Source organism: Carlito syrichta, unplaced genomic scaffold (genome assembly GCF_000164805.1).
Source record: "Carlito syrichta isolate Samal-C Ts95f unplaced genomic scaffold, Tarsius_syrichta-2.0.1 Scaffold302911, whole genome shotgun sequence".
Classification (NCBI taxonomy): Eukaryota; Metazoa; Chordata; class Mammalia; order Primates; family Tarsiidae; genus Carlito; species Carlito syrichta.
This window is the reverse complement of record NW_007247007.1, coordinates 651,868-666,676: the sequence shown is the minus strand read 5'-3', so window position 1 is coordinate 666,676 and position 14,809 is coordinate 651,868. Positions and strand designations below refer to the sequence as shown.

General features: G+C 45.3%; 1 protein-coding gene across 1 annotated transcript in view; it reads left to right on the top strand.

Moving 5' to 3' along the window:
- Positions 1 to 706: 706 nt before the first annotated feature.
- BLVRA (biliverdin reductase A) overlaps positions 707 to 14,809 on the top strand; it is a 30,716-nt gene continuing 16,613 nt past the window's right edge. The window contains exons 1-2 of the mRNA XM_008057257.2: positions 707 to 744; positions 13,250 to 13,371. Coding sequence (XP_008055448.1) covers positions 733 to 744; positions 13,250 to 13,371 — 134 coding nt within the window. The 5' untranslated portion in view covers positions 707 to 732. The remainder of the gene's footprint in view (positions 745 to 13,249; positions 13,372 to 14,809) is intronic.

The window sequence follows — 14,809 nt, the reverse complement described above, 5'->3', positions numbered from 1 at the left end:
GCTGGCGATCCTTCTGCTCAGCCTTCCAAGCAGCCGGAACTACAGGCATGCACTACCATGCCTGGCTAATTGTGATTTATTGTAGAGATTTATTTATTGAGGTCTTGCCATGTTGTCCAGGCTGTTCTCGAACCCATGAACTCAGGCAATCCTCTTACCTCGGCCTCCCAAAGTGCTGGGATTATAGGCTTGAGCCACCGCACCCGACCTCTTTTCTTTCTTCTTATTGCTAAAGGTCCAGAGTAGCCTGTTGGACTATTCTTTTAACATAACAAATTGAAGCCCTCTGGAAACTCAGTTAGGAAGGGAAAAAAAAGGTGTGTATTTCTTATTGCCTTGCTTGTCCCCATAAAAGAAAGCCAGATAAACTATCCTCTCAAAGGATAGTTTTCCACCTTTGGGAAGTGTGTTATTCCCACAGGGAAATCACATTTGCAGCTGCTCTGCCAGTATGGGATAAGAACGCTGGTGGTTGGAAATGCCCTTCTCTAGAGAAGGCGTTGCTGGGTGTGACATCTCGGGAGTCAACCACTACCAGCCCCAGAGTAGACACTGGCTCTTATTGGGGGCACAAGGTGAAGACATTCAGGGGAGATGAGGCTGATGGAACAGGAGGTGGTAGGGGAGAAGTAGGGTGGCAAGGGGGAGTGTTTATGTGGAATTTGGGTCAGGTGCCACGAGGGTCCTGATCCTCTGCTTTTCTCTTCACAGCCACCGAAGGAAGAGACCAAGATGAGTGCAGAGGTGAGTTATTTGCAAAGACCAGCTTAAGGGACGCTCTTCTTGCTGTGTCCCTCATTTCCATTTTGCAGAGTATCCTTTCCCTTTCAGAAACATTGGCACAAACTGGAAAGCACTTCCCTTCCACCCTACTGATGTGCACAGGGCTCTGGGTGATACGAGAAGAATTAGGCCCTTCTGGTTCTTACCGTGTCCATCCAGCTTCCTAGGAACTCGTTCACTACAGCTAATCCTGAAACGACTCCTGAGCTAGAGGTGGCGGGGGGGTGTGGTTATGCTGGGGACACTTAGCTCTGTTTACTAGGATCTCTCTGCACTGCTCCTTGGTTCTCTCACTTCTAGTGTGTTGATCACAGAGTTACCCAGTTCTTCATCCCTTCGTCCTTTTTTTGTTTTGCTCATTAACCCCTTCCTACTTTGACTCCCTCCCAAGTGCAGCTTAGACCTTGGAGTTCATCCCTGCAACCACTGTTATGCTGTTGCCCCACCTCCTCTTGCCCTTGACCTTTCCATCCACCCCGGCAAACCCAGAGGGCGTCCTCAGGAGTGTGGTCTTGCACGAGTGGCACAGCTTGGTGCTGCCACTGCAGCTGGCAGATATCTCAGCACCGTCCACTGGGGTGCTCGGCACCACCCTGCAGGTGCACTGTGGCTCCAGGCAGCTCTCTCTCCATTTCCAGCCAGTTCCAGGCTGCATCACTCCCCCTAAGCTTTGTACACCTCACAGCTCCCTCCTTTCTCATAGCATCATGATCGTTTTTTAAAAATAGTAAGTTCTCACAACTTGATCACTTTTTACTTTACAGAGGAAAATTTAAACATCCCACCTGACGTCTTCTCCCTCAATTCCTGCCTATTTGTCTTGTTCCTCTTATTTCCATGGAAGGGATATTTTTATCAGTAAGAGAGTTCTAGGTTCTTGGCAGAAAACCAACTTAATGTGGCTTTTTCTCTGAAAGTCCAGATGAAGGGCAGACTTCAGGGCCATTGATCCCAGAGCTTAGTGATCTCTTGAAGCCCCATCTTGTCACACCATCTCACGTCTTGTCTAGTGACTGTTATCCTGTCTTTCTCATCCCCTTCAAGGCAGGCTTCTTGAAGGAGATATCTGCAGATAATTTCTCCATCTTCTCTTCTCTGAGTCATTCTTAACCTGTTGCAGTCTAGCTTTTTTTCTTACCATTATACTGAAATGAGTCTTGGCAGAGTCAACAATGATCTCTTTACATTTTATAAAAATTTGTTTGTATAGTAATGTAAATACATGTCCATAGTATACAAGTCAAGCTACAAAATGGAAAAGACAAAAGTAAGTCTCTCGACTACATTATCTTGGCCAGCCTGCCCCCTGGGGCTGTCTTCTGATAACCACTTTCTTGTGCCTCTGCCGTCCTTATCTGAAGGTCCCTGTGGCTTACCCTGTGGCTTGCTCTAATTCTTAGGGTCTTTTTTTTTTTTTTTTTTAAATAATAGAGACAGGGTCTTGCTATGTTGCCCAGGCTGGTCTTACACTCCTCAAGTGATCCTCCTTCCTCAGCCTCCCAAAATGCTGGGATTACAGGCATGAGCCACCATGCCTGGCCCTTCTTAGGGTCTTTTAGGTTGTAAAGAAACAGTAGAAACTTTGCAGTAGTATTAATTCTATGCCTCCTGGCCCAGTGACACTTCTGTTAATTATCAGTTATCTCTTCTTTCCTCTTTGATGGCTTTTCCTCTACCTCTTAAAAAAGTCCCTAGGTTATGTCTTCTTGCTAGTCTTTAAACATCTGTCATTCAGTATCTGTCACCACTTTCTGTCCTCCCTTTTATGTCTAATCACACTGCAGTATGACTTTGTTCTCACTGCTCTGCTTCTCGGGGGAAGATTTCTAGTGAGCGCCACATTACCAAATCTGGCAGGAACTTTTTCCTTAAAAGCACTTGACACTATAGAACACACTGTTCTTAAAATGCTCCCTTGATGCCCCAGGGTTTCTGCCCATTTCTCTTGTCACTTCTTTCAGACTCTTTCTTGGTTCCTCTTCTCCCTGTTCCTTAAGAATCTGTGTTTCTTGACCAGGTACAGTGGCTTATGCCTGTAATCCCGATGCTTTAGAAGGCCGAGGTGGGAGGATTGCTTGAGGCCAAGGGGTTCAAGACCAGCCTGGGCAACATAGCAAGACCCTGTGTCTACAAAAACATTAAAAAAAAAAAGAATTTGTTTCCCAGGGTACTTCTTGCCCTATCCACTTTTCTAAGGAGTTCATCTAGTCCCACAGCTTTTATGATCAGGTGTGTGTTTAGGGAAGTCCTAAAGGGATCTGTTCAAATAGATCATTCTCAACTCCATACCCATACACCCAGCAACCTGTTTCCTCATCTTCATTCTAAGGCTCCTTAGGGACTCCAGACTCATTCTAACCCAAGCTGGACTTGCTGCTTTCACCTGCCCCAAATCTGCTTCCTCTTGTAAGGTTGCCACAGAAGGGCAACACAGCCACTCACTAGTCTGGTGGTCCGGTCAGTCCCCTCACTCCTTTCCCACACACCAACAGCCAGTTACTAAAGGCTATGCAATCTGTCATCACCTTTATTCAGTCAGTCATTTAAACTGATGTGGGGTCGGGTTTAACTGCTGAAAAAACAGAAAGCCACAGGTCTCAATGAAATTTGCGTTTACACAGAAATGGTGGCTTCCCACTCACTGCTTTTCTGTATTCCAAGGGAGAGGGTGATAAGTTGTGTGACACTTGGCTCACTGGGGTCTTTCACTGCCCCATTAAGGGGGAATTATGTGCTAATTAATGGACCTGTACAGATGCCCAACTCATTTTCCCATCACTTCCTGTCTGCAGACTTCTGCTTATCCAGTTTTCCAGAACATGAACTGTTTTTCTGGGGTGACAAAGAAACTGTGCTCCCGCTTAAATATTACTTCAAAATATTAAAACCGTCTCCTAAATGTGGCATGCATGCAGGCTGAGAAGAATAGGTTGGTTTTTTGTTTTAAGTTCAGAAATCAAAAGTACAAAAAGTTACATAGTTAAAAAACTCAGACCAAGCTTGGTGGCTCAGCCTGTAATCCCAGCCCTTTGGAAGGCCTAGGTGAGTGGATTGCCTGAGCCCACAGATTCCATACCCACCCGGGCACCTTGGTGAGACCTCATCTCTACAATAAATCAAAAATTAGCTGGGTGTGGTAGCACACGCCTGTAGTTCCAGCTACTTGGAAGGTTGAGGCGGAAGGATCTTCTGAGCCCAGCAGGTCAAGGCTGTAGTGGCTGGGAGGATGCCACTGCACTCCAGCCTGGGCAACAGAGTGAGACTCCAACTCAAAAAATAACTTTTTATGTGACATCACCTGTTCCCGATTCTAGACTTGGCTTGATGGCTCTAATGGTAAGAAAAACATAGATATGGTACTTGTGCTCATGGAACTGATCAATAAGTAGACTGTAATATCCTTCGACTCTTTTTCTTTCCTTACTTTCTGCCTCCTCATCATTTCCTCGCTTTCCTAATTATTTACTTACTCTACTTAACTGTATCAGTCCATTTTGCATTGCTATAAAGAAATACCTGAGGCTGGGTAATTTATAAAGAAGAAAGGTTTATTTGACTCACAGTTCTGCATGGCCCTGGCATCTGTTTGGCTTTGAATGAGGCCTCAAAAAGTTTACAATCACGGTAGAAGGTGAAGGGGTGGCAGCGTGTCACACAGCTAGAGCAGAAGCAAGAGAGAGAGGAGGTGGTGCCGGACTCTTTTAACAGCTCTCGTGTGAACTAATAGAGCGAGAACTCACTCATAACCATGAGAACAGCACCAAGCCATTCACAAGGGATCTGCCCCTATGACCCAAGCACCTCACACCAAGCCCCACCTCCAATACCAGGGATCACATTTCAACATGAGATTTGGAGAGGACAGTCATCCAAACTGTATCACTCTCCTCTGGGTCATTCTTTCTCTTTTTTGAGAGTTGGGAGGAAAAGACCTTAGGCACAGAGGATAGTCCTCATCCCTGGTTCATGACATGTAGGTTTTGTTGATCTGTGCAAGGCCTCTCTTGTATTTATTTTTTATTCCTTTTTTTCTTCATCCCCACTCTCACCCTGCCAAAGACAGCTCTTGTAACGAATTAAAAGTTTTCCTTTTTTGTCTGTGTGTGTTCATGAAAATGTACATTTTGTTTTTGTACAAATACCTTTGAAATGTATGTACAGTAAAATTGACGTCTGACTTACCGCTTTATGTATTTATTGCTGTACAGGTCAGTTAAAACACATGCAAACACAAGGGTAGATTTGCGTACCCATCACCATGATCAGGATGTCAGGATACAGAGGCCTACCCCAACGCTCCCTTCTGCTGCCCCTTTCATAGCCACAGCCTGCCCTTACTCCTAACCTTTGGCAACCAGTGTGTGATAGACTTTTAATTTACTTAATTGTATTTTGTGATCGTTCATTTCTCATGCTCTTAGTTTTTCTACATTTTCTTTTTTTTTTTTTTTTTTTTTGAGTTGGAGTCTCACTCTGTCGCCGACTGGAGTGCAGTGGCCGCTCCCGGCCACTGCAGCCTCGACCTGCTGGGCTCCGGCGATCCTTCCAAGTAGCCAGAATTACAGGCATGCGCTACCACGCCCGGCTTATTCTTTTGATTTTATTGTAGAGATGAGGTCTTGCTGCCCAGGAGGGTCTCGAACCTGCGGGCTCAGGTAATCCACTCACCTCAGCCTCCCAAAGGCGCAGGATTACAGGCTGAGCCACCGAGCCCAGCTTTTCTACATTTTCAAGATGGCATATAGTTAATCTGCTGCACAGAACCCCACAATGTGCATGTGTGTAGTCCTAACAAAAAGCCTGTGGGCAAGATGCTATTAGTACCTGTTTTGGAGCTGAGGAAAATGAGCATTAAGTAAATTGCTCTAAGTCACAGGGTCTTGAGGGGCATAATAAGGACATAAGCTGTGATGTTTCTGACTCCATGAATGCCCTTGTTTTTGCATCTAGCTAACCCTATCCATCCGGTTCACGAGTCCTTTCTGCTGCATGAGAAGCTTTCTCAGAGCCCTCTCTCTGGAAATGATACACCCCTCCTGTGAATTTCTGTTGCGCTGTGTTTATCTTCCTTTTCCTTCCATCCTCTACTTTGAATTTAGCTGTCTGTGTGCCTCGTTCATCCTAGTATCCTGATGGCATCTGGCATGATGCCTCATACATAGTTTGTCTTCACTAAATGGCAGTTGACTAAATGATAGATGACTCAGAGACTGTTGAGTAATCTTTTAATGCAATTCAGAGCTTGGGTGGGTCTGTGAAAATATAGAGGAAGGAAATCATATGACAGAAAATTTCAAGGAAAACTTGCTGTGGCACAGAGCCTGGCTGCAGTGGGGGGAGGTGCAGAAGGACCATCCACCTCAATCAGCCTTTGCTCTCAGAGGATGTTTGTTGAATGCAGGAGGGACTCCCTAGATTCCAAGCATTTTTAGCTGGATGCCTGACAGGATTCCCAGAGCCACCACTGGCTTTTGCCCAGAAGTTCAGAGGACAGCCAGCTGGGAAGGGTGTATGGTTGGAGTTTAGCTGAATGTGAGACCCAGGACTGGTGGCACAGTCAGGTACATTTCTTCTTGGGACTGCAGGTTGGAGGAAAGGGTGAACCATGGTGCAGGATGTTGGCATCTTTGGCACAGAGGTGATCATGGAAGCCTTAAGAATGAGGGACCCCTCCCTCACAATGGGGACATGCTGGAGGAAGAGCAGGGATGAGGATTGAGACTTGGGAAATGCGCACACCTGAATGAAGTGTGAAAAGAAAACCTCAGTAGCTTGAGATAAGAGAAGGAGTGGGTTTAAAGGAGGTCCAAGTATGCGTCACATATGTCTGAAGTCAGGAAACCATAGCTGGGGAGCCCTTGAATGTGGCGATGAGGCCCATGGTGACCCATGGTGAAGCAGAGAGGTGCGGGAGAGAAAACCAATTACAGCGGGGCCAGGAGGAGCGCAAGGAGGCAGCAGTTGGATCCAGGGGTGAGAAGAGTCGGAGATTTGGGGTTGTTGGACAGGGCAGGGGCAGGGGCAGCGGCAGACACCGAGCACTATAGAGGGAGCCCCAGGAGGGAGAGGGGAGTGTGTCAAAGGCACTGCCCACTGAGTGTCCTCACCTGCTCCGAGCACCTGATATTTATTTCTGTTTTAAGGGATTGTCTGTGTTTGGATAACTAATAGATTCACGTGATTCAAAAACTTAAAGGATTAAAAAAAAGAAGGAAAAAAATGATTTGCTGTGAGAAGTCCTCTTTCCTCCTACCCCTGTTTCCCAGCCGCAAGAGCGTGTCACCAGTTTTCGTGTCACTGGTTTCTGGGCTATCGTTTCAGAGAGATTCTAAACTCGTACAACAAGTATTTTTTTTTCTTCAGTTGACCCCCTTCTTTTGTCACACAACTGTAGCACACCGCTCACACGGGTCTGGACTTCTCTTTTCTCACCTGATTGTATATCCTGGAGAGCAATCTCTTTCTATACACAAAGGACTTCCTTGTTCTTTTTTTATAGATGTGTAATACTCCACTCCACAGGTCTATCATAACTTACATACCGCCTTGTTATTAATAAGATACAGATTGCTTCAGTCTTCTACTTGTTGTGAAAAAGGCTGCAGTAAGCCTAAGTCATTTCACCTGTGTAGTTCTATAGGCTACTTTCTTACAGGTGGATTTACCAGCGCTAGTAGGTTTTTCTTTCCATCATACAACACATGATATGCCTGTTTTCCCATACCGACCAGTGTGTTGTCAAACTTCTTGATCCTTGCAAACAATGGATGGAAACTATGAGCGTATTCTTTCTGTGTGGAATCCCTCTTCCTCCTCCCAGAGTGGTAGTCCAGCACCTGCCCTCATGCCTCAAACCTTGAAGTTCTTCTACCGTGATTTTATATTTCTTTTACCCCCTTCATCTTTTTTTTCCTAAGTTGGTGGAGCACGTTTCTCTTAATCCTGACTTTGTATGGATTCTCTTTTCAGGTCTGAACTGCTAAACACCAGTTTCTGTGAGTCCAAGTGTTGGATAGCAAGCTCACTCTGTGACTGTGATTTGGTCCTGAATTAGTTTCTGAGCCACTTTGCTGTGTCTTATGTGGGTTGCTTTTCTACTGTCTCAAAACCGCTCCTGTTCCTTTGTTCATCAAATACCACCTCTATAGAAGTGTATATAGTGGCATTTTACCAAAGGTTCAAGATAGCAGACCACAACAGACAACTAACAATGGCATTTTAGACGTCCTGGTTTCTAGAAGTCCATCGCCCCCTCCTCCACTGGGCTTTTCTTACCTGGCTCTCTTCTCTGCAGACTTCGGCCTCCTCCTGACCTGTATGCCCTTTCCCCTTCTGTTTGTCTTTCTTCCCCTTTCCTCTGCCTCCTGCCAGTTCCTACCCCTAAAGTTTTAGCGACCACTGCAGAACAATTTAGCTATCTTTGATTTGCATTTTGCTTTGAGAACATGCCTTGAAGAGGACTCACATAAAATGAAGAGGTGTATATTAAAAGGTCTAGCAAGTGATTTTTCTCAAAAATAAAGTTCTGTCTGAGCACTGTGGCTCATGCCTATAATTTCAGCACATTGGGAGGCCAAGATGGGAGGATTGCTTAAAGTCAGGAGTTTTAGACCAGCCTGGGCAACATAGCAAGATCCTGTCTCTACAAAAATTTTAAAAGGCACGTGGTGATGTGCACCTGTAGTCCTGGCTACTCGGAAGGCTGAGGTAGAAGGATCTCTTGAGCCCAGGAGTTCAAGGCTGCAGTGAGCTATGATCACAGCACTCCAGCCTGAGTGACAGAAAAATCTTATCTCTAAAAAATAAATAAAGTTCTTTCCCTAAGAGGATCTCAGGTACAATATCGATGTTTTCTCCTACATCTTGTTCCTGTGTCAGTTTTGCAAGGGAATGATATCTAAACCAAATCCTAAAGTAATTCATAATTCACAGACTAGTCAAGCCAGATTTTTTTTTAAATACAAGTTTGTGTGCATCATTAATTAATGAAATGAAAAAAGTTTGGCTCATTTATAGATAATAGAGTTGTTTCTTAACCTTGTCACTTTTTTAGGCTATTAGAAGCTTGTCCTGGTTGTTATCTGGAATTGTAATACTTTGGTAGTTAATCTGAGGAATGCCATAAATATTAAACCTAACAAGGGGATTGCCTGTCTCCTTTTCTTGGTTAAAAAGAAAACACGCTGGACACGGTAGCTCACGCCTGTAATCCCAGCCCTTTGGGAGGCCGAGGCAAGAGGATTGCCTGAGCCCAGGGATTTGAGACCAGCCTGGGAAGCATGGTGAGACCTCGTCTCTACAGTAAATCAAAGAATTAGCTGCATATGGTGGTGCACGCCTGTGATTCTAGCTACTTGGAAGGCTGAGGCGGAAGGAGCCCAGCAGATCAAGGCTGCAGTGGCCGTGAGCATGCCACTGCACTCCAGCCTAGGCAACAGTGAGACTCTGACTCTAAAAAAAAAAAAAGGAAACAAATATTTGATCAGGGATATGTGTTTTGACTGTGCAGATTTCTCCAGAGACTATCTTACTGCTTTTTAGAAATAAGACTCATAAAAGAAAAAATAAACAACTAGACTTGTAACCTAAAAGGGATTAACTGGATGAAGTCACCTATTGTCAGTGGGTATCATGGCACTCTTTCCTGTACTTTTCCCTGCCTTGTGGAGGAGAGCTGGGAACTACATTTCCCAGAGTCCCCATCTATGTGTGAAATCCACCAGCTAGAAGGTCTGCCAGGAAACTTGAAAGGCTGAAGAAGGAGAGACTGTCACTCCTAGGGAGCCGTTCCGGTCAGATGTGTGAGCCAAGGCCAGTGTGTCATTTTGCAGCAGCAGGTCGTCAAGCTTAGTTGCAGTGGTTATGTAAGCCTCTGATTCCTGTATTAAAACTGTCAATACTGGCCAGGCAGAGTGGCTCAGCCTGTAATCCCAGCACTTTGGGAGGCCGAGGCGCGAGGATTGCCTGAGCCCAGAGGTTCGAGACCAGCTTGGGCAACTTGGTGAAACCTTGTGTGTACAATAAATCACAAAAACTAGCCGGGCGTGGTGGCATGCGTCTGCAGTTGCAGCTACTTGGAAGGCTGAGGCGGAAGGATTGTCTGAGCCCAGCGGGTCGTGGCTGTAGTGGCCGTGAGTGTGCCACTGCACTCCAACCTGGGCAACAAGAGTGAGACACCGACTCAAACACACACACACACACACAAACACACCTCTCTTAGAATACATAGAATGGGTTCTCTTTTCCAGACTGAATCTTGACTGGTTTCTGATGGGGTTATAGCAAACGTAGAAGTCAACTGTGTAACAACAGTATGAAATCCAGGAGAAAGGAGACGGAAGTATACTGTTGTCATGTTCTTATATGTGGAGTGGTATGATATTACTTTAACTAGTAGACTCTGATAAGTAAAGTGTAGGTAATATAAAAGCCCTAAAATAACCTCTTAAAAAAGTTAAACAGCCAACAAATGAAATAAAATGGAACCCTAAGAAATACTTTATTAATCCAAAAGGAGGCAGAAAAAGAGGGAAAAAATAAATTGGACAAATAGTAAGATTTGGATAGAATCTGAATGGAAACACAGCTGTATCAATAATCACATGTAACTTGTCTAAACACTTCAACTAAAAGGTAGAGATTGTTAAATTGAATAAAAAAGCAAGACCTGACTATATGCTGCCTAGAAGAAATTCACTTTCAATATGAAAACACACATAGATTAAATGTAAAAGGATGGGGGAAACGTATTATGCTAACAATGATCAGTGGAAATGTGGAATGGATTTTTGTTTTTATTGCAATGAACACTTTATTCAGAGTTGGGAAGGCAATAGGGAGTGTAACAAACAGGGACTGTAACAAACTAGAGGTATATACAGTAGCCACTGTACCTGGTTCTGGATATACAGTTGTTTTGAAAAGTTGATATGGTCCCTGCTTTCCTGGATCTTAAAGTCAAGTACAAGATCTAGGCGTGAATCAATTTGCATACACATGTACATACACACATACACCCTTGGATAAGGGCCATAAAGAAAAAGTAAAAGAAATGGAAGAACACGTGGCAGGGGGATCTTATGTAGTCTGGCAGTCAAGGAAGGCCTCTCTGAGGAAGTAATATTTGAGCCAGAGATGTAAAGGATAAGTAAGGGTTAACTAAGTGAAGGGATATGGGGCTGGGGGTGCGGGTATCATCCCCAGCAGAGGGAAGAGCAAGTGCAAAGGTCCTGAGGTAGGAGTGAGAAGAGCTCTTTGAGAACGTGGAAGGCCAGGGAGTGGGCGTGTGAGGCAGAGGGTGGCGGGGGGGTGGTGTGAGGAGCTGGATGAAGTTAAAGAATGGGCAGGGTCTTGAGGGCTGTAGAGAGGAGTGTGATCTTCATCCCTGGTTTTATTTTTATTTATTTTTTGTTTTAAAGATGTGGGGTACAATTCAGGATTAGGTACACAACTCAACATCGTTCAGATAAAGTTTGGGCCTCCCTTTGGTCCCCATTTTGCCTAGTTTGAGATCGGGTACCCTTGGAATGGATTGTTAATATCAGAGAAAACAAATTACAGGGCAAAGACTATTACCAGGAATCAAAACAGTCATTTTAGAAAAGAGATCAACTAATCAAGAAAACATAACTCTCTTAGCCATATATATATACCTAATAACAGTTTCAAAATACATAGGTCAAAGTGATAGGACTGACATGTGAAATATACAAATCTACGATTACATTCAGAGGATTCACTACCCTTCAATAATTACTGGAATAAATAGACAGAAAATGAGTAAGAATACAGAAGACCTGAACAACTTGGCCTAACAGACTTGTAGAACACTCCACCCAAGAGAAGCAGAATGCACATGATTTTCAAATATGCCCAAAACATTTACCAAGATAGACCATATTTGGGATCATAAAATATGCCTCAATAAATCTAAAAAGATTCAAATCATTTAAATGTTTTCTGACCACATGAGAAATCAATAATAGAAAGACGTATGGAAAAGCCCCCAAACATTTAGAAGAAATCCTGAACTACGATGAGAGCAGTGGACACAGGAGAGGGGGTAGAATCAGTGGGAAGTGGTGGCAACTGGATATCAACGGTAGAGGAAAGGGGCGCATCTGAGGTGACATTCAAATTTCTATGCTTGGAGACATCCAAGGAGAACTGGGTTTCAGAGATGCATGTAAGCCGGGTGCAGTGACTCACACCTGTAATCCCAGCACTTTGGGAGGCAGAGGCGAGAGAATTGCCTGAGTCCATGGGTTTGAGACCAGCCTGGGTAACATGGCAAAACCTAGTCTCTATAATAAATTTTTTAAGAAAATTAGTCAGATGTGGTGGCACACACTTGTAGGTCCAACTACGTGGAGGGCTAAGGCAGAAAGATCTCCTGAACCCAGGAGGTCAAGGCTGCGGTGGGTGTGCCACTGCACTCTAGTCTGAGTGGCAGAGTGAGATATTGACTTAGAAAAGAAAAAGATGTGTAGATCATTTTTATCAGTTATTATATTGAGTTGCTATGTGACTTTAAAAAGTTGACTGGATACTTCACTGTAAAACACTTCAGTTACAGCCTCCAGCAGTGCACTTAAATGATATTACTTTTTTTTTTTTTTTGAGTCAGAGTCTCAACTCTGTCACCCATGCTGGAGAGCAGCGGCACGCTCGCGGCCACTGCAGCCTCAACCTGCTGAGCTCAAGCAATCCTTCCACCTCAGCCTTCCAATCTGCTGGAACTACAGGCACATGCCACCATGCCCAGCTAATTTTTTGATTTAATGTAGAGATGAGGTCTCGCCACGTTGCTCAGGCTCGAACCCATGGGCTCAGGCAAATCTCCCACCTCGGCCTCCCAAAGTGCTGGGATTACAGGCATAAGCCACTGTGCCCGGCCCACTTAAATGATATTTAAGGTACCACAGTAGAGTGGGAGTGAAGTTGGTTGGAACTCAGAAGGCCACAGTGAGGTTCGAACCCCATGGGTCCCCAGCCGAGTAAGGTGACCAATCACAGTCTACCCATTGGCCCTTGTCAGCCAGCACCTCACCAGGCTCTGTGGCCTCTGAATGACTCCTAGCTTTGTCAGATTCACATATCCACTGGAGGAGGGATCCAGGGAGGCCAGCGGTACCACACCATGGGCTGCATATGGCGTAAAAAGGAAAGCTGCCTCATCATTGGAGCAGTGGCAGTAGGAATGAAGAGCCAACGGGGGGGAACCTTTTCCGTGGGGACCCAGAAGGTTTTCAACACAAAGACACATGGGGCTGTCGGAGTTGACTTCTCTCCAAACCCTCCTCTTGGGGAATGTCGTGTCCCAACCTTAGTACCAAGGCTCCTGTGTGTTCTAGGTTGGCTACTTTTCTTGCTTGCTTAGCAGAACCCTGACTAGTCCTTAGGCTTGCTGTCCTCTGCTGGATGCTTGACCTCTTTTCAGACCCCACCTTGGCCTCTTGTGTTTCAGCCTGAGAGGAAGTTTGGCGTGGTGGTGGTTGGCGTTGGCAGAGCTGGCTCCGTGCGGATGAGGGACATGCGGAATCCACACCCTTCCTCGGCATTCCTGAACCTGATCGGCTTCGTGTCCAGGTGGCTCACACTTGCTTTGTGCCTCATCATTCATGGAAAGTCCAGTGTAGCTAATAGATTAGCTGCAGGACTTGGAGATTTTCTAGACCTAGGGAAGGGAGGGCTAGCTCCCCTCTGGAGAGCTGTGCGTAGATCTCAAGTTTGGGTGGGTCTGAGAACAGAAGCATGTTGGGCCTGCAGCTGGGATGTGCAGTGAGTCAGCCTAGGGGAGCTGCAAAGACAGAGGCAGGGAGAGTGAACACAGATCTGATAGTGATGGACGGGGCACAGTGACACGTGGGGTTCTGGCCTGGAAGAATGCTTTAGGTTACACTAGTTAATCCTAATGTCAGTCATCATAGCCATCCGTGTGATAGCCTTGAGCTTTACATCCAGGATTTCATCCTAGGTACCAATATCAACCCCAGTTTACAGATAAGGAAGCTGAACCACAGAAAGGTTAAGTAATTTGCCTGAGGTCATACAGCTGGAACGTGTAAGAACTGAATTTGAACGTCAACCTGTTTGATTCCAAAGCCTGTCTTTTAAACACCCTGTGTTCTTTTTCCATTGGTAACTTTGAGCCCCTCTTTTCTTTAAGGATTCAGTCATCTCCAGTCAAAACCAAACTCATCACCTTGTTTCTTCTTCCTCACCCCATGCTCAACTCTTCACCTCACCCTTACAAACACACACACACCACCCACCAGACTAATCCATAATGTTAATTATGAACCAGGTACAGGCACTGGTCTGGGCCTGGTAATGTGTCAGTGAGCAAGTTAGGCAAGTCTCTGTTTCCTATTTCTAGTACTTTAGAGAAACCAGATTAATATTTACACAAAGCATAAGTAACTGCTATGATGGTCCTACAGAAGGTTTTTCATGTTTTAAGACACGGGACCACCCTCTCCCTGCCTGTCTCAAAACCAGCCCCTCCTTTAAGGATTTAAAAATGGGTTTGGGGGCACCAGGAAGACCCAGAAGTGCTGGAAACTGCCCTTGACCAATCTTCTCTGTACGATTCCAAGGAACCTGCTCATAAATGAGAGATCAAAGTTAATACTAGCCAGCACTGTAACCCCCATTGCACTCCCAGTTGAAGCTGGATTGAACACAATACTTGGGCTCAAGGCTGTAGTGGCATCTCTCCATTTCTTTTAAGACCCAGTCCTCTGCCAGTTGGCCACCAAGATCAGTGCAGTGGGAACATCTAAACTACCTGGGAAGATGGCCAGGTCACATTCCTGCATTCTTGCACCCCTGCCATCACTGTTTCCCTCCTCACATCCTCTCCACCCATGCCCCACCTGCTAAGTTCTACCAACTCCCCAGGAAGCCTTTTCTGAAACCCAAACTAGATGTGTTCTTTGCCTTCCCTTAGTCTCCATCCCCTACTTGCCAGCATGTTTCTCATGTTAGTCTTGCGTCGTGTGTGTGTCTGTGTGTGCCTTCCTCC